We start from the raw sequence: 26810 nt of genomic DNA, 5'->3' as shown, positions 1-26810 counted from the left end.
GTAATTATTGGAAATTCTGATCATATTTTAGTTATAGCAATAAAAAAAGATTATACTTAAAATTAGTTTAAAATAAAATAGTTGTAAAAGGTGCAAAACCCTTTGAATAAAAATGTGCATGAAGTTTATTTCAGACACTGCTTTTTATTAAACGTTTCAGGTCAAGCTGTGTGAAAGTAGGATTTAGTAATAGGACATCTCACTTTCCCATCATTGCACTGTTAAGTAGCAATAAACAGAGTACAGTATAAACAGATTTATAATATTTTTTGCAAGGAGAAAACTTCTCCCCTTGATTATTATGCATTACAGATACTCACATTTTTCCTCAGACACTACCAAGAGGTGACTCTCATATGATGTATGTATATCTTCATCTGAATACAAAAACTAGACAAAAAATACAATAAATAGAATGGTTTAGTTTATTTACAATTTAACACCAATACTTTCTATTTTATTTTAGATTGGTGCCAAATATCAGAGCTCTGCTCATTGTGGGATAAAAATGGATAAGTAATGGAAGGCACCTTAATTATTTTAAAAATCCTATGGGAGGGCGGGGATTCAAATCAACGCAAATTGAATAGCGCCGGAAGCGTGGTCCCGGAGTTATTCAATTCAGTGCACTTTGTGGTCGAGGAACGCCGGTTATCGCGACTTAACAAAGGTGTTAAAGCGCGGTAACCGGCATTCTCTGACCAAAGTGCCGGACGCACGACTGTTAGCGCTGCGCTATGCAGAAAAACAGCTGCGCGCCCAGCACACTGGCCAGATTCTCCTGGCACCCTCAGGTGGGTGTGAGAAGAAATCCTTTACCTGCCCAAACAGCGCGTTGAATTGAATAGCTGCGGGAGCTCCCTCTCGTCGCTGTTTAACAACACGCTGAATTGATGTTTAAAAAAAAACAAAAAAAGAAGATTCAGCTTAAAATAGTACCATCAATCAGCCAGCAAACCCCTCATTTTTTATTCTTTTTTGGAAAACATTTTTTTATTGTCATTCGAAGCATTGAACATCAAAAATACAGTGGTGACTGAACATAAATTTACAGAATTAAAAAATTATAAATGACACATTCACCAAGAAAAAAAAATTATCTGGACCTCTCAAAACAGTATACAAATAACTATCATCAATATTATATGGTCGCAGTCGATCATATGGAATTTAGTATAATGTGATCATATTAGATCAAATGGAATTAACCAACCAGTAACAGACGTTGAAAAACGGACAATATATTTGCATAAAGAAAAACAATGAAACTAAATTTGATATTTTTGTTCCGAACTGTCACATAATTCAAATAGTTAAATAGAAAAAGGATGGGCAGCCCATGTCCCCCCCCCCCCCCTCACCTCGCCAAACATGAAAAAAAGAAAAAAATCCTCAACAAGGAAACAGATCATGTATATAGTCTGATTGGAGGATCTCCAGCTGCACATTGTAATATACCAAGAAGAGTTTTGCAACGATCTATGAAGCTGTAGATGGAGAGCTCCTGAAAGAGTATCCACATAGCTCTCCCACATACCAAAAAATCGTGCTATCTTGACTTCTTTTTCCAACATCACTTCCACCCAGTTCATTCTAAAGAGATGGTGCAATTTGGCCTTGAAAAGTGCTAGTGGTGGAGGCTGAGAGTCTATCCAAATGTGAAGGATTGTTTTACAAGCTGCTGCACTTATAGCGAATAGATGTTTTCCTCCTGCAGAGGTACGAGTATGATCAGGAAGAACACCAAATATAGCCCATTTAGGTGTCAGTGGAACAAAAATAATCAGATGATTAGTAACTTATGTCTGCACCTGTATCCAGAACCCCCGTATTATAGGGCAAGACCACATACAGTGAAAGATGTCCGCCATAGGAGTCCCACATCTATAACAATTTGAATTCTGTGACATGCCTATCAAGAAACTTCTGTGAGGTGAAATATAGGATCTATGGAGAATATTCAGGAACATAGTAGTATAAGATGATTAGGGCATTAATGTACAGGCTTTGTCTTAGGATCAATTTTAAATCTCCGACCAGCAAGGCTGGAATCTGGGATATCCACTTAGCATAATTCGCCATGGAATTGTCAGGCATAAAGACTGGGCGCAAAAGATTATAAATTTGAGAGATAGCTTTTGTGTCTAGTGAGTGTGAGCGTAGAATATAGTCTAAAGATTTATCCCAATCTAGAGCAGAGAAACTCCGTACAGTTATCTCAACATAATGTTTCGCTTGCCAAAAAGCAAGTGGATGTCTCGTCAGTATTGGATATTTGTCCCTGGCCTCCTGGAAAGCGAGGTGTCTCCCATCTTCTGTGTCAATCAATATTGTCAATTTCTAATGTTCTCCATAATGTAAATACCAAAGCACCTCTCTGCTGGAACAGCAAACCCCTCTTAATGAACTATATACTCAAACTTTCCCTCTTAAGTTAATGATAGATAAAATAAATAACCTGAGAGATGCATTGTAGTATCCATTATAGGTACAGAGTGTGCAGTGCACATAGGGCCTGATTCAGACCCACTCACGAGCGGCTGTCGGCTCGCAAGTGGGTCGATGGTGTGCACTGAGCATGCGCACGACGGAGGGAGCTCAGTCGTGTGCATGCGCGAGACGCGACGATCGAAGGACTTTCCTTCGCTCGTTGTGTCTGAACAAAGGGGGCATGCTGTCGATGTTGATTGACAGCACCCCCCTTTGGTGGGCGTGCCTCCCAGACGGGGGTGTTCCCAAAGGAACGCCTACCGTCAGAAGCCAGGCCACTGACATCACTAGTGATGTCAGTGGGAGTGATTTTGGCTCTGATAGAGCCAAAATCACTCCGGAACTTGCGGTTGAGAAACTCAACCGCAGGCTCCGGCTCGCAGTGGCGATGGTCAAGACCATCAACCTGCACGCTCGTATAGGCTGTGGGTGGTGACCCACAGCTATACGAGCGTCCAGGAGGACGCTCCATTTTTATGGAGGACGGCCCTCATTCAGAGCGAACGCTCTGCTCAGAGCGTCCGGCTCTGAATGAGGGCCATAGGCTTCACAAGTCATAATGGCCCCAATACCACACCTTTGACCTATGGGCTTTACCATCATGCCCCACAGTTCTGATGGAGGTAGTGTGGTGGAAGGTAATGTAATTTTTTTTTTATAAAATTGTTGACTAATAAAGTATGTGCAGAGCCAGATTAAAGGGGGGAGGGGGAAGCACAAGAGTAAGTGCCCTTGGGCTCCATTCTTAAGGGGCTTCCTTGCTCAGGAGGACCCCAGCCTATGAATGCAGCTGCAGTGCAGTGAAGCACTGCAATCTGTAAAAATTTAAAAGGAGGAGGATGGTGGAAGTGGAATCCGAACATGGGTAGGGGGCAACACAGCACTGTGAAGTCAAGACCAGCAGCATGGATGGTAGAGAGGAGGAGAGAATTAACTGCAGACAGTGTAACAAAGTGTAGAGGGGACACTATAATGTTATCTCTAAGTGTATATATTTGACTACATCTGTTACTGTAAAGAAGTGGGTGACTATGTACAGTGCCTTGCAAAAGTATTCACCCCCATTGGCTTTTTACCTTTTTTGTTACATTACAACCTGTAATTTACTTATTTTTTTACTCAGACTATTTTGTGCGGATCCATCACATAAATTCAAATTTGGTGAAGTGAAATGATATATATATATATATATATAAATAAATAAACATTTTGAAAATTGGCATGTGCATATGTAATCACCCCCTTTTCTATGAAGCCCCTCAAAAGTTCTGGTGCAACCAATTACCTTCAGAAGACAATTAGTGAAATGAAGTCCGCCTGTGTGAAATCTAAGTGTCACATGATCTGTAAGTATAAACATACCTTTTCTGAAAGGGCCCAGAGGCTGCAACACCACTAAGCAGGAGGCATCACACCATGAAGACCAAGGAGCTCTCCAAACAAGTCAGGGTCAAAAGTTGTTGAGAAGTACAATCAAGGATTGGGTTATAAAAAAACATCCAAATCTTTGATGATCCCCCAGAGCACCATCAAATCCATCATCATCAAATGGAAAGAACATGGTACCAAAATAAACCTGTCAAGAGGGCCGCCCACCAAAACTCATAGACCGGCCAAGGAGGGCATTAATCAGAGAGGCAGCACAGAGACCAAAGATAACCCTGAAGGAGCTGCACAGTTCCACAGCAGAGACTGGTGTATCTGTGCATGTGACCACAATAAGCCGTACACTCCATAGAGCTGGGCTTATGGACAGAAAAAAGCCATTACTTATTGATAAAAAGAAGACACGATTTGAGTTTGCCAAAAGGCATGTGGGCGACTCCCCAAATGTATGGAAGAAAGGTGCTCTAGTCAGATGAGACTAAAATTGAATTTTTCGGCCACCAAGGAAAACGCTATGTCTGGCGCAAACCCAACACATCCTATCACCCCAAGAACACCATCCCAACAGTGAAACATGGTGGTGGCGGCATCATGCTGTGGGGATGTTATACAGCAGTAGGGACTGGGAAACTGATTTGAGTCAAGGGAAAGATGGATGGTGCTAAATACAGGGATATTCTTGAGCAAAACCTGTTTCAGTCTGCCTGTGATTTGAGACTGGGACGAAGGTTCACCTTCCAGCAGGATAATGTCCCGAAGCATACTGCTAAAGCAACACTCAAGTGGTTTAAGGGGAAACATTTAAATCTGTTGGAATGGCCTAGTCAAAGCCCAGATCTCAATCAAATTGAGAAACTGTGGTCAGACTTGAAAATTGCTGTTCACAAGCGGAAACTATCCAACATGAAGGAGCTGGAGCAGTTTTGCCTTGAGGAATGGGCAAAAATCCCAGGGGCAAGATGTGGCAAGCTTATAAAGACTTATCCAAAGCGACTTGTAGCTGTAACTGCCGCAAAAGGTGGCTCGACAAAGTACTGACTTTAGGGGGGTGAATATTTATGCACGCTGAAGTTTTCTGTTATGTTGTCCTAAATGTTGTTTGATTCACAATATAAAAAAAAAACACAACTTCACAGTAGTAGGCATGTTCTGTGAATGAAATGATGCACACCTTCAAACAATCCATTTTAATTTCAGGTTGTGAGGCAACAAAACATGAAAAATGCAAAGGGGGTGAATACTTCTGCAATGCACTGTATGTCACTATAAATGTGTGACAATATACATGTATGTGCATAGGTGTGTGACTTTATTTGTATATCTGCATAGCTATATATGTGTGGCTGTATGTATAACCGTATTTATGTAGTAGGTTTATGTGTGTGCATTCCCTCAACCATCACGATTTTGGTGGGACAGTCGGTTTTCCGGGTACGGTCTCATCTGTGAGCTGGAGGAAAGGAAGGGAGGGCAGCCCAGCATCTAGGCAAGTGAGACGCAAAACCCCAGGGTGAAATTAAATGTGGGCGTGATGAGTAGCCATACCCCCTTTTCGTGTGCATGCCCAAGGTTTGCACAAAAGGACTAGTGTCCCAAGTGTTACCTTCTAGGTCCCCCTAGTCTTAAGTGCTCCAGGCCCCGCAAAGCCTTAATCCAGCTTTGAGTATCTGAGATTATATTGATGCAATGAGTGTTTTGAAGGGGTGGTATTAATATAGTGAGTTTGTGCGTTATTTGTAGACGTAATCTGTGTGTAAGGGAACTGGCAATAATAAAATGTGTGGAAGGATAGTATAGTAGGGCCGATTTAATCAGCGGCGGCAGTGGCAAACGCAGGATTTCTAGAGAGGGGTTTCCAATTACTTGATTCCAAATGGGGAGGGGGCAGAAAAAGAACCGTGCACTGCCCTGTACATAGATGTACAGATTGATCTCGTTATGTACTGGATAGTGTATTATTATACAGTATTAATAAATGACCCTTTTCCACATCTCCTAGTTGGTGCACAAGCATATTCATTACTGGCTGGCACATTTGAAAAGATCAACAGGTGGTGCTAATTATTTAATTTGTGACACTGAGGGGATTTTAAAAACATGCAACTTTACTATTATATGCTATTTATATTGTGGTCCCCATGCTGTGGGCTAGGGAGGGAGGTTTCCAGGCAACCGGAAACCCCCCTGCGTCTGCCTATGGACGGTAAATTGATATTTTACCGCTGGCAAACAAAGTGCATATCGCAAGCTATTTTCAGCATCCGCACCATTCAATTAAAAATTGCTTTTTGCGCAGGTCACACAGTAATTATTCAATGGTCCACCACATGGTAGGAGTGCAGGAAAAAGTGGGGAAAGCACCCTGAACCCCAGAAAAAAACCAAGATAGGAAAATACTACAGGAAGCGAAAAAAAAGTAGTGGCCATAAGCAAAGTAAGGAAAAATTATAGACAAAACAAGTGTTTCCCACCAAATTAATGCATCTAGATTATTTTGGGGTACAGAAATCGTAAAAACAAAAAAAAACAAAACAATTTCTAACTCCCAACTGCAAAGTTCAAAAACTAATTCCCCATCTATATAACACACAAGAACACGTCCCACATAATTAAACCCAATTTTGAGCTTTTTACAGAAAATCGCCTTAAAAAAATCCAGATAGAGTCATTTAAAAAGCAAAAAGGTTTCCATGTGCACTGTTATTCATTTGGCAGGGGGGGGGGGGGGGGGGGGGAGACAGGGACAGTGTGCAGAGGTCTGATGATCTAGTCCCAACATTTTTACATTAAAACAAACATTTTGGCCTACTTCTCACCTACTCAGGCTCTGTAAACTAAAAGTCGGGTTAACTCCCATTGAGAGCCACATTAATTTAACGTGGATTTTCTAATTGAAAAGCAAATTGAATTCAGGCCAGTGTGTGTGGGTGCTATTAGTGTAATGTAGTGGGGGCTATTAAGGTTAAATAACAGCAAGCAGAATATTGGACGTTCCAAATCACATTATATGGATTTAGGCAAACTCTGAGACGACTTTAAAATGTACTACGTTGTATCTGGATCTTTTTATGATGGTGATAGACCAATAAATTATATTTTCTTTTCAACATATTTACAGACCAGGAAAATAAATAACATTTCATTAGTACATCTGGTTAATTTTCACACTGCAAATGCAAGAATGATTAATTATTGTCCTGAGATCTTGGAGAGCTCTTTAATAGTATAAAAGGAGTTTCTATTCTAGATCAAAATTAGTTGTTCCACTGTTCTCCAAATGTTAGATCATAGATGCATTTGACCCTCTCCCCCTTTGTTTGGCCAGGTGATTGTTCTCGGTCTCTGTTTCACTGATGCATTTTTATATCTTTTTGACCAGCTTTGAAAGAGATAGCCTACACTATGGAAAGGAGTCAGTGAGAGAAGGAAATTAAACATTTTTTATTATTAAAAAGAAGGAAATAATTACATTTATGGTAGACTTACCTAGATAAGTCTTTTTCTTCAAGGTCCATAGGGTCAAAAGGGATACCATGGGGATATTATGGTTGGAAGACCAGGCACCAAACCGTTACAGCTTCTGTTTTCACAATGCCCCATTTCCTTCTCCATATATACCCCACCCCTAGCCATAGGACTTCAGTTTAGATAACAAGCCTCAAGGCAGGAGAAGGAAAGAGAAGGACAATCGTATACCAGAAACACTCTTAAATAAGATGAGGGAATCTGTGACCGAAAGAAAATAACCCAATGAAGCCAGGTGCATCAGGGTGGGTGCCCTGTGGACCCTATGGACCTGAAGAAAAGGAGTTATCTAGGCAAGTCTATCATAACTAATTTTCTTTTTCGGGGACCATAGGGATCCCCAGGGATACCATCGGGATATCCCAACGAAGTTCCCTTGGGGTGGGGGACGCCCCTGAGCATAAAGGAGAACTAGTCACCAAAAGGAAGCATCCTCGGAGGCAAAAGTATCAAAAAAGGCATAAAAACTAAAAGGTGTGGACAGAAAACTACGTGGCTGCCTTGCACAATTGCTCAGTGTCACCACGAGCAAATGCCCACGATGGCCCTACAGACCGAGTCTAATGTGCTGTCACTGTGTTTGGGACAGGGAGATGTGTACACCTGAGAGATAGTCATACGTAACCATCGTGCCAGTGTCTGCTTGTTAGCTGGCCATCCTCATTTGTGAAAACTATACAATACAAAAAGAGCATCTGAATTTCTAACAGAGGTTGTACACTCCACATAGATACGGAGAGTACGAACTACATCCTGGGAGGCTTCACCTACAGAAAGGTCTGGAGCCTGAAAAGCTGGAACAATTTCTTCATTCACATGAAGAACAGCTTCAACCTGTTGAAAAATAAAAAATGAGGAGCGACAAGATCAGAGACTCTGCGAGCAGAAGAGACAGCTAGAAGATAAAGGGTCTTCGCTGTTAACCCACTTCAAATCCACAGAAAAGGTTCAAATGGGGGATCCTGTAGCCCCTTAGGAACCAAAGGCGTCCCACAGTGATATTGGTGGAACAAAAAAGGAGGCTGAACTCGCAAAACTCCTTGAAAAAAAAATCTAACATCTGGTATTGAAGCAATCTTCTTCTGGAACCAGACTGTTCGTGCAGAAATGTGCACTCTCAAAGTTGCCAGGCGGATACTATTGTCTAATCCCGCCTGAAGAAAAGCCAGTACCCTGGAAATCCTGAATATCATAGGATCAAATTTCATATATGTGAACACCACTTACCAAAAGGAAGGCCAAACTCTGCAATAGATGCGGGCAGAGGTAGTCTTCCGTTCCCTAAGCATCGTTTGAATTACAGAACTGGAAAAAACTTTTGCTCTTAGGATGTAAGATTCAAGAGCCATGCCATCAAAGCTAGACGAGATAAGCCCGGATGTCAGCAAGGACCCCGCGTTAGCAGATTCTGCTATAGAGGAATCGAACTGTCTATGGATAGATTATGTACGTCAGTGAACCAATGACGTCTGGGCTAAGCCGGAGGAGAGCGTGACGACCTCTGGAGTGAGCAGGATCCACTGAGACCTTATAAGATGATGCTGTCCGTTCCACCTGGAGAGAATCAATCTTTGTAGAGGTCTGGAATGGAACTGGGCATATCCCACCATGTTGAAGGTGGATACCAAGGACCCCAGGACCTACATTGCCGAGTGAATGGATACTCTGATTGCGAAGCAATCTCCACACCCGCAATTGTAGAGCCAAAAGCTTGTCCACTGGTAGAAAGATCCTTTGTGCCAGGGAATCCAGTAGCTCTCCCAGATGTACCATCTGCTGTGTTGGAGAAAGGGAAGATACTTTTTACAATTATCCAGCCCTGCTCCTGTAGATAGGCAGTGGTCAGCTGGAGATGATGTTGTAAAACCTCCATAGACTGCAAATATCAGAAGGAGTTTGATACTGCCATACTTGGACGACCTCCTGAGATGGGCAGTCATGACCGCCATTATCTTGGTAAACACCCGAGGGGCTGTGGACAGACGAAAGGTCAATGTTAATGTTGCTGACGAACAGCAAAACTCAGAAACCCTTGGTGGAATAGTGCTATAGGTACATGCAGATATAGTATCCTGTATGTCCAGGGAACCATGAAATCCCCAGGTTCCATTGCCAGCATAATTGAGAGTAGGGTCTCCATAAGGAACTTGGGCACATTATTATTATTACTACATTTTATTTATAGGGTGCCAAAAGTGGTCCGCAGCGCCGTACATACAGTAAAAAGGGTACACAGAACATTACATTAAAATACATTAACCAAAATAAACAGAATACAAGTAACAATTAGCAACACAATTCTCCATACACAATACGGCTGTCATAGAAGTGCTAGAGAAGAAGGCTGTGAGACAGTGGGGAGGAGGACCCTGCTTCTAGGAATTTACAATCTAGGACTGAACATGTAGAGATTTCAGATTCAGAAAAAAGCGATGAGACCCATTTAGTTTCTGAATCAAAAACAAATCTGAGAAATAACTGCCTTGTTAGCTAAAGGAATCCGGGATTATCACCTTTGAATTTAGCAGGGAATGAATGGCCTTGATAGGATCTAATGGGGGATTTGTGCAAACACCTTTCTGGGGAGTAACCCTTTATGAAGGTGTCACACAAGAATCCCCAGTGGGAAGGGGGATTTCCCACCAAATACCCTCTCCCTGTGGGAGAGTGTAAAAAGACACTAGTCTTTTTGGAATCTAGAACAGTTTATCTGGAGTGTTCCATGTTTCCCCATAAGCTCAGTGAGCTGTTCAGAGTGAGGGAATCCAGCCTAAATCCCCGGCTAGTGTCTGAATACCAGGTTTATTAGGCTTTAGGATCCGGTACTTCATCTACTATAATGAGGATTGAATTAACCGCCCATGCTGGAGGAACATCCACTGATGAATGACACTCCTCCTCTCCATGATAGGCCCAGAGGGAGAAACCTGTGTATCCTCTGCCTCCTCAGATGATATATCAGAATCTGAAAGCAGGGTGGATCGAGAGATGGTACAGTCCATCTATATGCTTAGACGGCTGATTCCTTATTCGCCTTTAACACCTGCAGATAGGTAGTTGCTAAAAGCCAGATTCTGAACTGAGTGACATAAGGAAGGATGAATGGGAAGAGGAAACATAGCAGGCTGTAATGATTGTGGGTAATCCAAAGTGGGAGGCAGGTGTGCAGCGGTCCACTAACTGCATCATAACTTGAGACCAGGAAGACATTCAAGGTGACCCCTGAACAGGTGCTGGCGAGGTGGACTGTTGTGGTGTATATCAACACACAGTCCATCCTGTATGAAAACTTCAGAGACCAACTGCACAGGATTTACATGAAACCAGCACAGGGACAACAGTATCCTGTTTACCCTTGTCCTGAGACATAGGAAATACTTGCAAGTAACCTACAACCAGATTAACAATGCAATGTGACCCTTTTCATAGATAAAAATAAATGTTAAATACTCTAACCCCTATACAGCAGGTAATTGGGTGTTAGGAAAAAAACATTTTTTTTTTTTTTATAGCAGAGTTAGCATAAGTCACATAAAATACATAGAATATATTTTCAAAAGGGCATTAAAATCAACTACCTAAACACATACATATAAATATATTTGCAAATGGTCACTAAATTGCAATCACAATGGTAGGATATTAGGGCAATGCATACAAACATACTTACAAAATCGGCACTGAATCAACTTATACAAGCAAAAAAGTTGGCAGGATTCCAGTGCTATATATCTTGGTCCTAGGAGAAAGGTATACTCAGTGTGACCAAATCTCCCCTCAACAAACTCAATTACAGCTGAGAGTCTCCAATTAATTAGGAGAAAGGGGGATGGGCAGCTCAGGCTTCACAAGTAAATGTGAAGTACAATTTAATCCTTACACATCCTGGTAGTTGAGGGTCAAATGGAGCAATAGCAGTGATAGTTATAACTGACAGTCAAATAAAAACTGCCTGAACTCCTGTGTCCTTTTATGCTTAATATAATATAATATAATATATAATATAATATAATATATAACAATGTAATGTGACCACCTTCACAAATATCTTAATGAATGTAAAGTACTCTAAGAAACCCCCACCCCAAGAGGATGGCGAGAAGACAGATAGTTATAATTGATAGAAATAAATTAAAGACAATGTCAATACAGCAGTTAGCAAAACAGTCATATAGAATGCATATGTAATATAATTACAATCGCTCTAAATCAACTACAGCAACACAAAGGAATGGTAGGACATAGAGCACCGTATACCTTAACCAAGGGAGAGGTATACAGGGAGACTGACCCATACCCTCCTGATAACAACAGCTACAGGGTGCACTAAGTGTGGACCGTAAGAGTCTCATATACACAAGGAGGATAGGCAAAGCAACCCAGACGTGCAAAACCCTACGCGGACGATCCCAGGCCCTGACAGCAGCGGCTTTTGGCGCGTCTCTGACACCAAAAGGACTGCCATGTGCGATTCCTCGTAAGCGAGGAACCACTTTACCTGACATCGCCGAGGATCCGATGCCGTCCAGGTCACAGCATTGCTGCTAGCTAAGCTCAGCCATGACCCGCCAAAATCACCAGCACAATTACTGATATTGCGGCCCAGAAGAGGTAGATGGAGTCGCAGTACGTGCATCTTAATTCAGACGCTTGATACTGCCAACTCGGAAAACAAAATAAAATAAAACCTAAAATAGCAGCTTAGGACTGCTTTGAGCAGTCCCACTGTTACAAAGGTGCATCTTGATCCTGCAGCAACAAACGAACACCTGAAATCCTATGGCTAGGGGCAGGGTATATATGGAGGAGGATCCGGGGCATTCTGGGAGCAGAAGCTTTAACTGTTTGGTGCCAGGTCTTCCAACCATAATATCCCCATGGTATCCCTATGGACCCCGAAAAAGAAAAAAAACATTATAATTAAAATGATTTCCTTGTTCTAGATAAGTGTAGGAGGTATTATTTTGGTGTTTTGCAACTGACAGCAGTGTTTGTGGACTGATCTAAAGTATCACTAATTTGCATTATTATTCTAGATCAGATTGATGGTGAATCTCATCTTAAGCACTACATCCTAGTGGCAGCCTTAAATAAGATGCTCATCTGGCCTGCTGGCCCAACATGGTCCTTTCTAACTACCAATCACTCTGGTCACTGGCATGAGGGAGGGCTGCGACTGACCGCATAGGCAGAGCATAAACAGAAGAAAACTGAAAAAAATGCAGTACTCATTCACACTTTGGGCTTGCATAGTCCGCCACAATGAAATGTATAACCTAGCTATTAAATAAAACAAAAGAATAATAATAGGTTCTGCAACTAAGATGTGGCATATCTACCGCAAAGCATTTGAAAAGGAAAGAAAAAAAAACTTGATGGAAAACTATATGGAAAACCTAAAGACAATGAAAGAATACACTTCCCGCAAACAGTTGCTCTTTAAATTGAGTATGGACAAAATCTTCTTTACAAAACACCAAGTAATGCAACGGTATTTACACCAGAACACATACAGATTAAAAAGTAGACAGATTTATGTAAGGTTTACATCTTATCTTCAACTGATTGAGGGCAGGAAATTATATTCATCAAAATAAAAAACACAGGAAGATTAAGAGTAGGTAAAACAGTGGAAGCCAATTTGAAAGCCTCACCTGTACTCTAAGGCTGCTGTCTACGGCTTTGAGAACTCTCATGTTGTTGATGGGTTTTATTTCAATAATAAGAACCAAACACCTGGAAACTTTAAAACACAAATAAGTATATAACAACAATTATAATAGATTTTTACAGCGTGCACTTATTTATCTAATGCAGGACATGCATCTAAGCAGCGATTCCTCGATGCCGATCCAATTAGCGGACTCTGGCGATATTAAACCATACCATATTAAAAATCCTCAGCTTGTCGGATTCAGCGAATCAAGATTGTCCAACATGTTGGATTTTGCTGATCACACAACCCAGACATCAGCAGAACAAGGAATTGCCTCAGTTGATTGATTAGTTAAGGAGCTCTTATATCAGCAATTATTTTGACAAACCTAGATTATCCTTTAAAGCAGTGGTTCTCAAACTCGGTCCTCAGGACCTCACCAAGTTCACTTTTTCCAGGTCACCCAGCAGGTGTACAGGTGTATTCATTACTCACTGACACGTTATTAAAGATCCACAGGTGCAGCTAACTGTTTCACTAGTAATTATGTGAGGAGACCTGCAAAACATGCACTTTGGGGTCCTGAGGACAGAGTTTGAGAACCTGTGCTTTAAAGCATACATGGACATTTATCTGTTTTATGGCTATTGCATCACTGTTCACACAGTCATTGCTCGTATAACCTCTTTTAGAAAGATAATTTTACACTTTGTCATTTTGACTTTCAAAGAAACCTCTTTTTACAAAACACATGGAGTAACAAGAATGTGTATGTAAATGTAAAGTATGGAGCTTTAGGTTCCAGCATTTGTTTTAACAAAGAGGTACTGATATAAAAGATGCCATTGCAAAGTCATAAGACACATGTTATAGGAATAGTATGCTTCATAAGCAAAAGTAATAAACAGGTCAGTTATGCAGATAATACTGACATACTGGCAATTAACAAATGCACACACAAACATAAATGAATACAAGTCTTTAAAGACAAAGTTACATGGTGTAAAAAACAAGAAAGCATAAAATACAATATAAGTTAATTTTAAGATAAACGTTAACATTACAAGCTTTCAATAATTGCATTAGAATGCTGGCAAACCACAAAAACCTATGTTTGGCAAAAAAAAGAAAAAAAATCTGTAATTTTGTATGCTTAAGTTGCCAAATGAAATATCTTAAGTGAAAGTTCAGAAATAATATTTTAGGAGAGTTAAAATCATTACAAAATACTAAAAAGGATATTACCTGGTGATAGAGCTTGACTCTGTGTTTCACAAGTCATATTGCAGTAACTTAATGCTTTAGAGAAAAATAAAAAAGCACAGGTCATGTTAAAAAAGGTAAATATACAGTATCAGAATGCCACCACATTTACAATTATTGATGATACTGCCTCCTTACAAAGCTTGATAATTGTGAAGCATTTTATTAGATCACAGAGAGAAATTCAACCAGCAAAGTATTTGGAGGGTTATAGTTTAATAGTTTATGCTGCACCTGAAATGTAGCAAATAAAGAAGTTACTACCCACCTTTAGTTGGAGAGTTGCATTTATGCTGGGCATACACTGCCAGATAAAATGTCTGTCAGACCGACAGACATTTTATCTGGCAGCCTGCCAGCCGCAGATGTCGCCAGCATACACTGAGATTTCTCTCAGTGTATCAGCCCGACATCAGCACTCCGCCCCCGGGGGAGGAGACATTTCCCTGTCTCTCCAACACAGGAAATGTCTATCTGTCTGCCGGCCGCAGCTGGGCATACACTGCTCGATGCGGCCGACAGTTTACCGGGAAATATCGCATTGGACGAGTATGCTGGACAATCCGGCATGACCGACCGAGCAATATTTAACCCTCGGTCGCCACCCCACACGCTACAATTATCATGACGATCCGCCGATATCAGGCGGATCGCCCCGATAATTGTAGCGGTAATGGCCAGCATAACACATCAGACAACCAGCAAACAATCCTATGGTCGTCCAGATTTCACTTGTATCCCCAAACTACATAGTGCGTACACACTGTGCAATCTAAAACGATCATTAACTATATAGTGTTAACATATTGCCTGGTCGTCCGGTAGTGCGTACACACTGCACAATTTTAACAATATTGTTAACGAGATTGTTGCTTCTACATGCAGCTCAATCTCACATAACGATGCGACGGTGCAGTGGGAACGCGCACACACACTTGATGATTTGAACGATTTGTCGTTCCGATTCATCGGAATTGGGCACATCATTCAAAAAAAAAAAGTGTGTAGCGGTTATTCCTGGGGTGTCCTTATTCCAGGCCTGGACGAGGACCATTCACAAGAGACTGACTTGAGAGAAAGACAGACAGAGAGCGAGAGAAAGAGAGAAAGAAAGAGAGACAGACAGACAGAGACCGTGAAATGTGATTTCTGTTTTGAAGCAGCAATCATTCTTTCCTGCTGTTCTAGGGTGGGCTGGCGAACTCCTCTCTGCACTGTTCCGAGGTTCTCCCAGATTTGGTGGATGCTGGAAGACCTGCTGCTGCAGTGAATCTGCCAGAACCTTTGAGCGGCAGCTTCTGGAGAGCGCCTGGGAATGGTGGTGGTAGTGCAAGCACCGCTACTGTTTGGAAGTTGCTATCCTGTCACTTTGTTGGGACATTTGCTGCTGACATCCCTGCACTGGACCAATTGCTTATATCAATTCTTGATGTATATGCTTCTTGGTTCATCATGTACCATCCTAATCTGGGACACCTGTGTGCTTACTAACCTTGTCTGTGGTACCTCTTTTTCTATTGTTAGAGAGACCAAATATTGTTTATGTTCTATTCTCTCCTTGACTATAATAACATATTGTAAATGATCTTCTGTCTCTTTTCACATTATTGCAGTAGAATATTATTGGATAATATATATATATATATATATATATATATATATATATATATATATATATATATATATATATTTTAATTATTAACAGTTATTTATATAGCACACACATTTCGCATCGCTTTACAGAGAATATCTTACCATTCACATCTGTCCCTGCCCCAGTGGTGCTAACAATCTATATTCACTATTACATTCTCACACACACATATACACTAGGGTTAATTTTTGTTGGAAGCCTATTAACCTACCAGTATATTTTTGGGAGGAAACTGGAGTACCCAGGGGAAACCCACGCAAGCACAGGGAGAATATACAAACTCCACACAGTTAGGGCCGTAGTGGGAATAATATATATTATATACACATATATATATATATATATATATATATATACACACATACATACACACACACACACACACACACATATATACACACACACCATTTTATGCTCCTGTAAGGCTCAAGTGGGTTGCCTTGACAGAAATTGCATCTATACCCCCCTGTTAAAAGTTTACTTTGTATTATTCTATATCTACTAATTTCACATATTATTGTGAGTGGCCTATTGCTACTATCTAGTAATTTTTTTTATTTCATCTTATATTTAACTCAGCTCTCACATTCCACTGTAATTCAGGCTGTAACCTCCATTCAAGTACAGTATTTCTATTAGCATTCAGCACGTTGCTACCATTGTACAGTATAATCATAAGAAGGGGACTATCATCTCATGTCATTTTTTATATATCTTTACAATTTCATTTTTTTTTTGCTAATTACTTAGTCAAATTGTTTAGGTAAACATGGAAAAAGCTATTACAACCTCAGGCAACCTTGTCCCCTTCTCTTATTCAAGAGGCAATCAGAACACATTGGATATCTCGGTTCCACCAACTCTGGAACTTATGCCAATCTGTCCGCTGGTTTATTGTGGATTTGGCGGCTGCTATCTCTAAGCTACTTATGCCCCAAATTGAAAAGAGGCTTCAGGATATGGAAATTAAAATAGAGCCCTGTACAGCCTCACGTAACACTAGCTCCAATGAGCGTGATTACCAGATGCACTCACTCTCTAGATGACAAGGTTGAGGACTTAGGTGTCTGGCATAATCTTGGGCTCAAAGGAGTTCCTGGTACTTATATGGAGTTACCATTGCTTGACTTCCCTAGCATGAATGTCACCATTAAAATGAGTGTTGCAGAGGATCTGCACATTCCTCAAAAAGGAGAGCACTTATCATTTAAGCTTTGACAGTTTAGGCAAGCGCAGCGGACCTAGGCATCTAATCATGTGCTACTTGGACAGTTTGGCTGACTACAGACATTTAAAGGCCACCCGTGGAAACCAGTTCCTCATTGTATACGCTCATAAAACCTTGATATTCTTCGATTTTTCTCACACACGGACAGCATTTAACTTTTCCCCTTTGTGCCCTCGTATTGTGTTTACATCATACATGATTCAAGGCCCTCTAGGTGCTGTCACATAAATAGATTGATATTTCATACTGGACCTAAATTTACGACTCTAAGGCAATTGACTACTACCATTATATTCTTGGCTTTGATACACGACTGTTTTCTTCCCTTAATTATTTTCAGTTATAGCATATCGTGACTATATGGCCTATTGGAAATCATAACTTATTTTGAGATATTTTCATTATACACATTTACAAACACTTTTTTCAGTATAAGTTAACCATTTATTTTGTTTTTCTCCCTCTGCTTAGAGACTCCCTCATTGTTTTATTTTACCCTCCATCTCATTAGCAGCTACTTAAGTTAAATACAATAAATTTTGTATTTCATTTGTAAAATTTGTTCATGATGTGCCGCCTGACCCTCTCTGGTCCTTAAACCAGAGACAGTCATGTTTACTAGGATTAGGAAAATAAGAAAAGTGGTTGAGGCAAAGGCATTTTGTTGCATTTTAGTTAATACTATGTCTGATAATGGTCTCTTGTGTATATGTCACGAATGTTTTTTGTTTTGCATATCACTCCCATATGCATTACATTTTTCTCAATTTGGTTACTGGACAGATTTTCTTATCTCGCTATTATTCTCTGTATCTGTCTAATTTTTGACATGTACATGTTCTTATATTTGTAACACTATGAGGGGTATTCAACATGAAACGTTAACTTCACTGTCGAAGTTAACGTTTCATATCGGAGTTTTTACCTGCGTTAAAGTATCGGGCGCGCTCCCGCTTATCCCCTTCAATATAAAATTAACGAAAACGGGAAACTCCGAAGTTGGATTTGCGTAAAGTTACGAATTTTTCCTTAAAAAAAAATTGTAAGACCCCCTAAAGTAGTAAAAACATGGGGGATCACTATGGGTACCCCCGTTTTAGCCTGTAATTGAAAGTCGGGGATTTAAATAACCGCAGCAGGTGTTTTTTTCCCGACATTGAAGAAGTGATGCAGAAGAGCACTTAGGTGATTTTTACGTTTTTTTAAGTGGTCCCATCAAATTTGGGGTACATGAAAATGGGTACTAGCATATTTTTATGTCCCTAAAGTAAGCTTTTACAAATTCTGCATTTGTGCACCTGCCGCTATAATTCTATTCTTCAAAACACCTGCTGCATACTTGCAGAATAGCCCTGTTAAACAATTTTTTCCCTTTTTTTTTTTCACCCCAATTTTTTAATTTTTTGGGGTGTCCCTATTTTTTTTAAAAAAAATTTCTTTTTTAAATGTCATTCCCAGGGGTGCAGGCTATTTTTTTTAAGCCTGCACTCCTAAACCCCAATTCTGCACTTTTTTTCGACACCTATTCAATGGTGAAAAGTTATCCCCGTTTTTTATCAAAGACTTTTCAAAACTGCGTTAAGTCTTTGAAATTGAATACGGTGTAAAAGTAAAACCTGCGATAATTACGTCAAAAGTGCAATATTAACGCAAAAACGATGTTATCGCTCCCATATTTAATACCCCTGTTAGTCATGCTTCAATAAAAAAAACAAATATAGTGTGTAGGGTTTTTTTTATATATAACTAGACCACTGTAAATGTAACAACCAGTGCCGTAACTAGACTTTTTGGTGGCCTGTGTCAGAAAGAGCATTGGCGCCCCCTAATTTTTCAAATAGCGACATAATGCACCCGAAAAAGGGACACAGCCTCATGGGGAAGGGCCAGAGAAGAGATAGGGGGAGGCCAGGAGAGGCTGGGGAAAAAAAGAGGAAGCTACAAGTGAGAATGATAATAAACAGAAAATTGACAGGCCCGAACAGCGCCCCCTGCCCTGTGCCATGGCACCAGCCACAATACCCTAGTTATGGCCCTGGTAACAACATCATGGTGCAAGTCAGTAATGTGCTGATCTTGTTGAAGGTAACGGACCGGTCTACTGCATGTAATTGAATTAGTGAAGACAGGGATGTAAAGAGGTAATGTCATTATGTGGTGTGGAGATTGAGGGTAAGTCAAAAGACACAGACAGTGTTTGATATTAGAAGAGCAACGTGCCCCAACAATATTTTTGTCTGCTGCCTAATGCTGGGCTCACACGGTCAGACAAAATGTCTAAGGCTGGGTACACACGTAAAGATTTTCTGTCCAACCATCTAACTAGTTGATTGGTTGGAATGAAAATCTGGTAATGTATGAAAGCAAATTACAATCAGCAATCAGCAATTTGGTCCCAAACACTGAAAAATGGACAAATACTTGTTTGAACAAATTGTTTAGATCAAACATTTAACAAACTTTTCTGAACGTCCATTTTCATCTGTTTTCTGGCATTTAGGAGCAAATTGCTGATCATTAGTTACTCCCATACGTTACCAGAATTTCATTCCAACCAATCAACTAGTTGGATGGTTGGACAGGAAATCTTTAAATGTGTACCCAGCCTAAGACATTATGGGGGAGAGGTACTAAGCCTTAGAGAGAGATAAAGTACCAACCAATCAGCTTCTAAATGTCATTCTTCAAATACAGCTTGTAACATGACAGTTAGGAGCAGATTTATTTCGTACTTTCTCTCTCTCTCTCTCTCTAAGGATTTAATAGATATCCACCTATATGTACCGTGCCTGTAACCAAGCAGATATCAGGGCTATACACTGAGATGTGTCACAGTATATGGCCACACGTTATCTGGTTTCCTCCTGTGAAGAAACAAGGGAAAAAGTCTGTGCATAAACTGCCCGTGTGAACAACTTGTCATACGGTTTAGACAATGATCTCTCAGTTTTGTCCAGAGGTGCATCCTATTTTAGCAGTAATATGCGCTCCGGAGGCCAGCATGGTTTTATTTCTGCTAGTCTCAGAGCCTGTAATTGACACTGTATGTAGAAGGGGCCTATTCACTAGAAGACTGGCAAAAGACTGCACGATTACGACATTGTAATCGTGCAGTCGTTTGTCAGTCTGTGATGTGCCTACACTAAAGAAGCAGTCGTTCAATGTAGGCACAATCAATCATCTGCAAACATGCTGAACCTGACGTTATCGTCAGATTGAAAAGCATGTTTGCACGATAATAAATGTCTAAAAGAACAATTTTTTAAAACTATCTGCAAACGATTATCGATCAAACTATATCAATATCGATAATCACTCACTTTAATTGTTTGGTGGATAGGCACCTTTAGTTTGGCCTACCAGTGTATTGTCTTTAATTATTTACTTTGACCTACGAGCTTGTCTTTACTGTATTCTGTAACTTATTGAAAAGTTTCAATAAAACAGATTTATAAAAAAAAAAGAAACAAAAAAACACACACAATTTATACAGCATCATCCAAAGATCACCCTTGTTTTAGCCAGCAAAAAACAAAAGTGGGGGAACATTAAAAGTGGTGTACAGGTAACTGCAAAACAGAAAGCTTAATCAGCCAGTTACTAAACAGTAATTTCAAATAGCAGTACTTTAAAGTTAGAGGAAGAAACATGGTAAAGTTTTAACCAGAAAAAAACAACATGTAATCACTACTGAATTCAAAAGGTTTCCTAGATGTCATCACCATTACAGTCAATGTAAACTGTAGTCACTCAAAAAGGTAATTGGAGATTTTTAGTGCAAGGTCCATGCACATGTACAACAAGACACTTTGGTATCAGGGAGGACATCTTACAGCATAGAGTATTTCAGACAGAAATATCTTTCTTTAAAAACAGTATTTAAAAGAAATTGAAATAAAAAACAAAACAAGTAGTGACAAGAGTCATGTGGCGAAAAGCAAAAACTGCTTTTGCAACAGTACTTTGCTGTGACAATTACATTGCTGATACACAGGAACATTAATATCTAGACAAGTATCTCTCATATACAGTCCTTATAGAACACAAATAGTGCATAGGCAAAAAATACTGATCTTAAATGAAATGAACAAAAGTACAGTCATAAACAACTTACCGAGTAAAGTTTTTTCCTTGTTCACTGAACAGCTAACAATATTAACTTCCCTGTCGAAAGAATACAACATCTGTAAACGAAGAGGGAAAACAATTATGATAAAAACAAAATTTAGCATTCTATAAACACCAGTAAACATAAATCCATGGAGCATACACGCACAGAGCGCCGTAACAGGGCAGCAGTACGACATGTGCTTGCCCCACTCCCTAAAACGTGACATCACGACTACGGGGTTGGGTCGCTGTCTCTGAGAAGTAGAGTACTGCCAGGAGCATCCTAAAGCTTGGTACACTCAGCAATTTTAATGATTTGCCCTATTCAGATCGATCGTAACTACAAATCGTCAAAATCGTTAAGTGTGTGCACTCAGTCAGGCGGTGAACGCTCCATGAGGTTATCAGCCGCATCACGTTGGCCCTACACGCAGGCCAACCTGACGATGCGGCTGACGACCCCAAGCAGTGGGATGCGGCAGGGGCTGACATATTGGATGGTCAGGCACCGGATCGTCTAGTGCAGTGGTGTCAAACCCGGGCCTTCAGCTTTTGTGGGACTACATATCCAAGCATGCCCTGCCAGAGTTTTAGCATGCCCTAACAGCAAAACTGTGGCACTGCATGCTGGAATGTGTAGTTCCACTGCAGCTGGAGGGCCAGAGTTTGACACCACTGGTCTAGTGCATTCCAGCCAGATATGGCAGCCCGTCCTCGGGGAGGGGGGGGGGGGGGCTCGGGGAGTCACACCACTGGGTACACACGTCATTTAGTGTGTACCTAGCTTAAGGACGCTCCAGGTAGCTCCACAGGCTGCCTGTCTGGAGCGTCCCTTGGATGCCATCGGACGGCCGATACATACTAGAGGATCCGGTGCCTGACCGCCCGATATGTCAGCCCCTGCCGCATCCAGGAGCATGGGGACATCAGCCGCATCGTCAGGTTGGCCTGCGTGGTTTACTTGGGGGGAAGAGGATCACCTCTAGCTCGGCGAAGTGCAGCAGCTCTATGTGACATTGATTCCACAAATGGAAGGAAGACTTCTAGAGAGACATTGACCCATGCAGTCTGGGATAGCTTCCCACAGCTCTCAGATATTTGTAGGTGCAGGATCTTGGGAGCGTATGAACCTCTCCACCACGTACCAAAAATGTTTGATTGGGTTCATGTTGGGCGAATGTGGTGGCCCCACCACTTGTCAGAACTCTGCAGAATGCTCCTCGAACCAATTCTAGACAACTTGGGACCGATGACAGATTATCCTGCTGGAATATTCCATTGTTGTGGGGGTACATGAAGTCCATGAAGGGCTGCAAATGGTCATCAAGCAATGCAACATAGTCAATAACGTGTTCAGGGGGACCAGCGATCCCAACCCATGCCACATGTACACACCCAATACCATTATGGAAACACCAGCATGCACGGTGCCTTGTTGACAACTGGAATCCATGGCCTTATAGGATCTGCTCCACACCTGAAGCCTACCATCAGCCCAAAACAACTGGAACCGTGACTCAACAAACCATGCTACACGCTGCAATTCCTCAATGGTCCAATTAGCGACATCACAAGCCCAGGTGAGGTGTCGTACGGTTAACAGAGCCACTCTGGTGGATCTTCTGCTCCCATATCCCATCAAAGCTTAAAAAAAAAAAAAAAAAAGCTACACTGACCTGCTGAATATGAGTCTGGTACCACCTGCAATGAATGTGCATGTGATTTCAGCCAGTGTTGCTTGTCTGTTACCACTGGCAATTATGGCCAGATGCCGGTGGTCACAATCAGTAGGCACATTCTCGGCTCAGCCACTGCTCTGTCCATGGTGGGTGGTAATGCCTTCCATAATATATTCCCGGTACACGTGACACCGTAGATCCAGGAATGTCGACTGTCCGCACAACTATGGAAATAGAACTCCGATAAATCACGACGTCTTGTTATGCAATCCACACATGCAAAGATATCAAACCACAGATATCCATAAACTAAGTTACCGTATATACTCGAGTAGAAGCAGAGTTTTTCAGCCAAAAAATGTGCTGAAAAAGTACCCCCTCGGCTTATACTCGAGTCAAGTGTAGCGCTGACCGGCAGGGGGCGATGACTACAGGGGGCACTACCAAGGGGCATTATCAGGGGGCGATTACTACAGGGGGCACTAAAAGGGGGGATTACCACTGGGGGAACTACAAGGGGGGGGGGATTACTACAGGGGGCACTAAAAGGGGGGATTACTACCAGGGGGGGGATTACCACTGGAGGCACTGAAAAGGGGGGGGGGGGGGGGGGGGAGATTACCACTGGGGGCACTACCAGGAGGGATTACTACTGGGGGCACAACCAGGGGGAATTACTACTGGGGGCACAACCAGCGGCTACCATTTCGCACACTAGGCTTATACTCGAGTCAGTAAGTTTTCCCAGTTTTTTGGGGTACAAGTAGGTACCTTGGCTTATATTCGGGTCGACTTATACTAGAGTATATACGGTATGTGTAATAATGTGAAATGACACTGGGAAAGTATTGAACACATAAATAAAGGGAAGTACAAAAAGGTATGGAAAGCCAAGACACCAGCTAGAAAGCAATCCTGCCTTTTGTCAGTGCAAATTAATATAAGCCGGTTCAGCCCAACTGATGGCCTATAAAAAGGTGTCTCATTACCAAGGTGTCACACAAGAAACATCTTATGATGGGTAAAAGCAAAGAGCTCTTAAGACCTTTGCAACCTTATTGTTGCAAAACCTACTGATGGCATTGGTTACAGAAGGATTTCTAAACTTCTGAATGTTCCAGTGAGCACTGTTGGGGCCATAATGCGGGAGTGGAAAGAACATCATTTCACCATAAACCGGCTACGACCAGGTGCTCCTCGCAAGAATTCTGAAAGAGGAGTGAATAGAATCAGAAGAGTTGTCCAAGAGCCAAGGACCACTTGTAGAGAGCTTCAGAAAGACCTGGAGTTAGCACTTTTTTTTTTCTTCTTTTTAAACAAGTACTGCACTCAACCGCCATGGCCTGTATGCACGCTCACCACACAAGACTCCATTCCTGAAGAAAAAGCATGCGGAAGCTCATTTAAAGTTTGCAGCCCAACATTAGGACAAGCCTGTGAAATACTGGGAGAATATAGTCTGGTCAGATGAGACCAAAATGTAACTCTTTGGATGCCATAACACCGTGTATGGAGGAGAAATGGCACTGCACATCAACCGAAAAACACTATACCAAAAGTGAAGTTTGGAGGTGGGAACATGGTGTGGGTCTGTTTTTTAGCATACGGAACTTGCATACTTCATGTTATTGAAGGAAGGATTAATGGAAAAATGTACCGAGACATCCTTGATAAAAAGCTGCTGCATCTACCAGGATGCTGAAGATGAAACGAGGGTGGACATTTCAGCAAGACAATGATCCCAAACACACAGCCAAGGACACTCTCAATTGGTTTCAGAGAGAGAAAATAAAGCTGCTAGAAAGGCCCAGCAAATCACCTGACTTGAACCCAATTGAAATCTATGGAAAGAACTTAAGATCAGAGCTCATAAAAGAGGCCCATTGAACCTCCAAGATTAGAAGACTGTGGAAGAATGGGACAAAAATCACACCTGAGCAATGCATGCAACTAGTTTCTCCATACAGGAGGCGTCTTGAAGCTGTCATTACCAACACAGGCTTTTGTACGAAATATTAAATACATTTCAGTAGGTTTGTTCAACACTTTTACCCTGTATTATTTCACAGTATTACACATAACTTAATTCATGGACATCTATGGCTTGATTTCTTTGCATGTGTGGATTGCATTAGTTGTTCCTAACATTTGGTGAAAATTTCATTACAATAAAGCCCATTACAAATATATTTACTGAGAAAAATGTTGGTGTTCAATACTTATTTTACCCGCTGTAAATATACACACACATATACACACAGTACTGTGCTCTGCATAAGGTTTATGCAGGTGTGGAAAAAATGCTGCAAAGTAAGTGCTTTCAAAAATAGAAGTGTTAATAGTTTATTATCAATCAACAAAATACAAAGTGAATGAAAAGAACAGGAATCTAAATCAAATCAATATTTGGTGTGGCCACCCTTTGCCTTCAAAACAGCATCGATTCTTCTAGGTACACTTGCACAAAGTCAGGGATTTAGTAGGATTAAAGTCAGGTGTATAGTTAACCAATCATACCAAACAGGTGATAATGATCATCATTTTCATATGTAGGTTGACGTTGTGGTAGAACTGTGGTTAGAAGACAGCAGTTGTGACAGTGCTGGGGGGCAAGGAGGGAGCTAGGGCAGGCAGTGCTGGGAGGGGCGGCAAGGGAACAACAAGAGATATTGTAAGAACTTACCTTTGTTATCTATGTTTCTACGAAGTCCATAGGGTCCACAGGGTTGACCTTGGGGTATAGCTGGATCTGGATCCACGGGCACCACGCAGTTAAAGCTTTGCTGCTCCCAGGATGCACTTGGGTCCGTCCTCCTCTATACCCCACCCCCAAGCCACAGCACCTCAGTTGGTAAGCAGCTAAGGCCGGAGGAGGAGGAGACTAAACAGAGAGAAGGAAGACTGGAACACACAAGAAACCATACTCACAGAAATGGGAGACGGAAAACCGGTGACCAGTCACACAGCCCATATGAAGCCAGGTGCGTCAAGGCGGGCGCCCTGTGGACCCTATGGACTTCGTAGAAACAGAGATAAAAAAGGTAAGTTCTTACCATATCTCTTGTTTTCTACTTCAGGGTCGATAGGGGGTCCACAGGGTTGACCTTGGGGATGTCCCAAAGCAGTTCAACTAAGGGAGGGGACGCTCCTGTGCTGGAAGGAGTACCCGGCGCCCGAAGGATGCATCCTGAGAGGCGAAGGTGTCAAACGCATAGAACCTCAAAAACGTCTGAATTGAAGACCAAGTGGCCGCCTTACACAGCTGAACAGCAGAGGCGCCACACCGAGCAGCCCAAGAGGGGCCCACAGAACGAGTGGAATGAGCCTTAACAGAGGCTGGCACAGGCAAACCCTCCTGTGCATAAGCCTCACAAATAATGGAACAAAGCCAAACGGGCTAACGTCTGTTTGTTGGCAGGCCAACCCCTCTTGTGAAAACCGAAGAGGACAAACAATGAATCAGACTTCCTAACCGAAGCAGTCCGGTCCACATAGATTCTAAGCGCCCGGACTACATCCAAGGAAGCCTCACCAGCTGAAAGATCAGGGGACTGAAAAGCTGGCACAACAAGTTCCTGATTAATGTGGAACTTTGAGACCACTTTGGGCAAAAACTCAGGACGAGTGCGGAGCACCCCTCTGTCCTGGTGAAAAATCAGAAAAGGAGGGTGAAAGGAAAGCGCCCCCAATTCCGACACCCTCCTGGCAGAAGCAATCGCCAGGAGAAAAACCAATCTTAAACGTCAGCCACTTGTGTTCCACTGACTCAAGAGGCTCAAAAGGAGGACCCTGCAGGACCCGTAGCACCACCGCCAAGTC

The 26810-nt window shown here is 41.7% G+C and overlaps 1 protein-coding gene across 3 annotated transcripts in view; it reads right to left on the bottom strand.

Moving 5' to 3' along the window:
- The window catches only part of GSAP (gamma-secretase activating protein), a 195551-nt gene that overhangs the window by 117526 nt on the left and 51215 nt on the right, over positions 1–26810 (bottom strand). For 2 of the 3 annotated variants that reach the window (XR_015877836.1, XM_088468827.1), the window contains exons 4-7: positions 21317–21386; positions 14303–14356; positions 13056–13144; positions 321–390 (exon numbers count right to left, since the gene is read on the bottom strand). Coding sequence is in view for 2 of the 3 variants with exons in the window: in XM_088468827.1 (XP_088324953.1) it covers positions 321–390; positions 13056–13144; positions 14303–14356; positions 21317–21386 (283 nt within the window). In the remaining variant the exon portion in view is untranslated. The remainder of the gene's footprint in view (positions 1–320; positions 391–13055; positions 13145–14302; positions 14357–21316; positions 21387–26810) is intronic. The other variant, XM_088468828.1, reaches the window with a different exon arrangement.

Source organism: Taudactylus pleione, unplaced genomic scaffold (genome assembly GCF_031769625.1).
Source record: "Taudactylus pleione unplaced genomic scaffold, aTauple2 ptg000086l, whole genome shotgun sequence".
Taxonomy (NCBI): Eukaryota; Metazoa; Chordata; class Amphibia; order Anura; family Myobatrachidae; genus Taudactylus; species Taudactylus pleione.
Note: the sequence above shows the minus strand (reverse complement) of the source record. Positions and strands in the feature narration are given on the sequence as shown.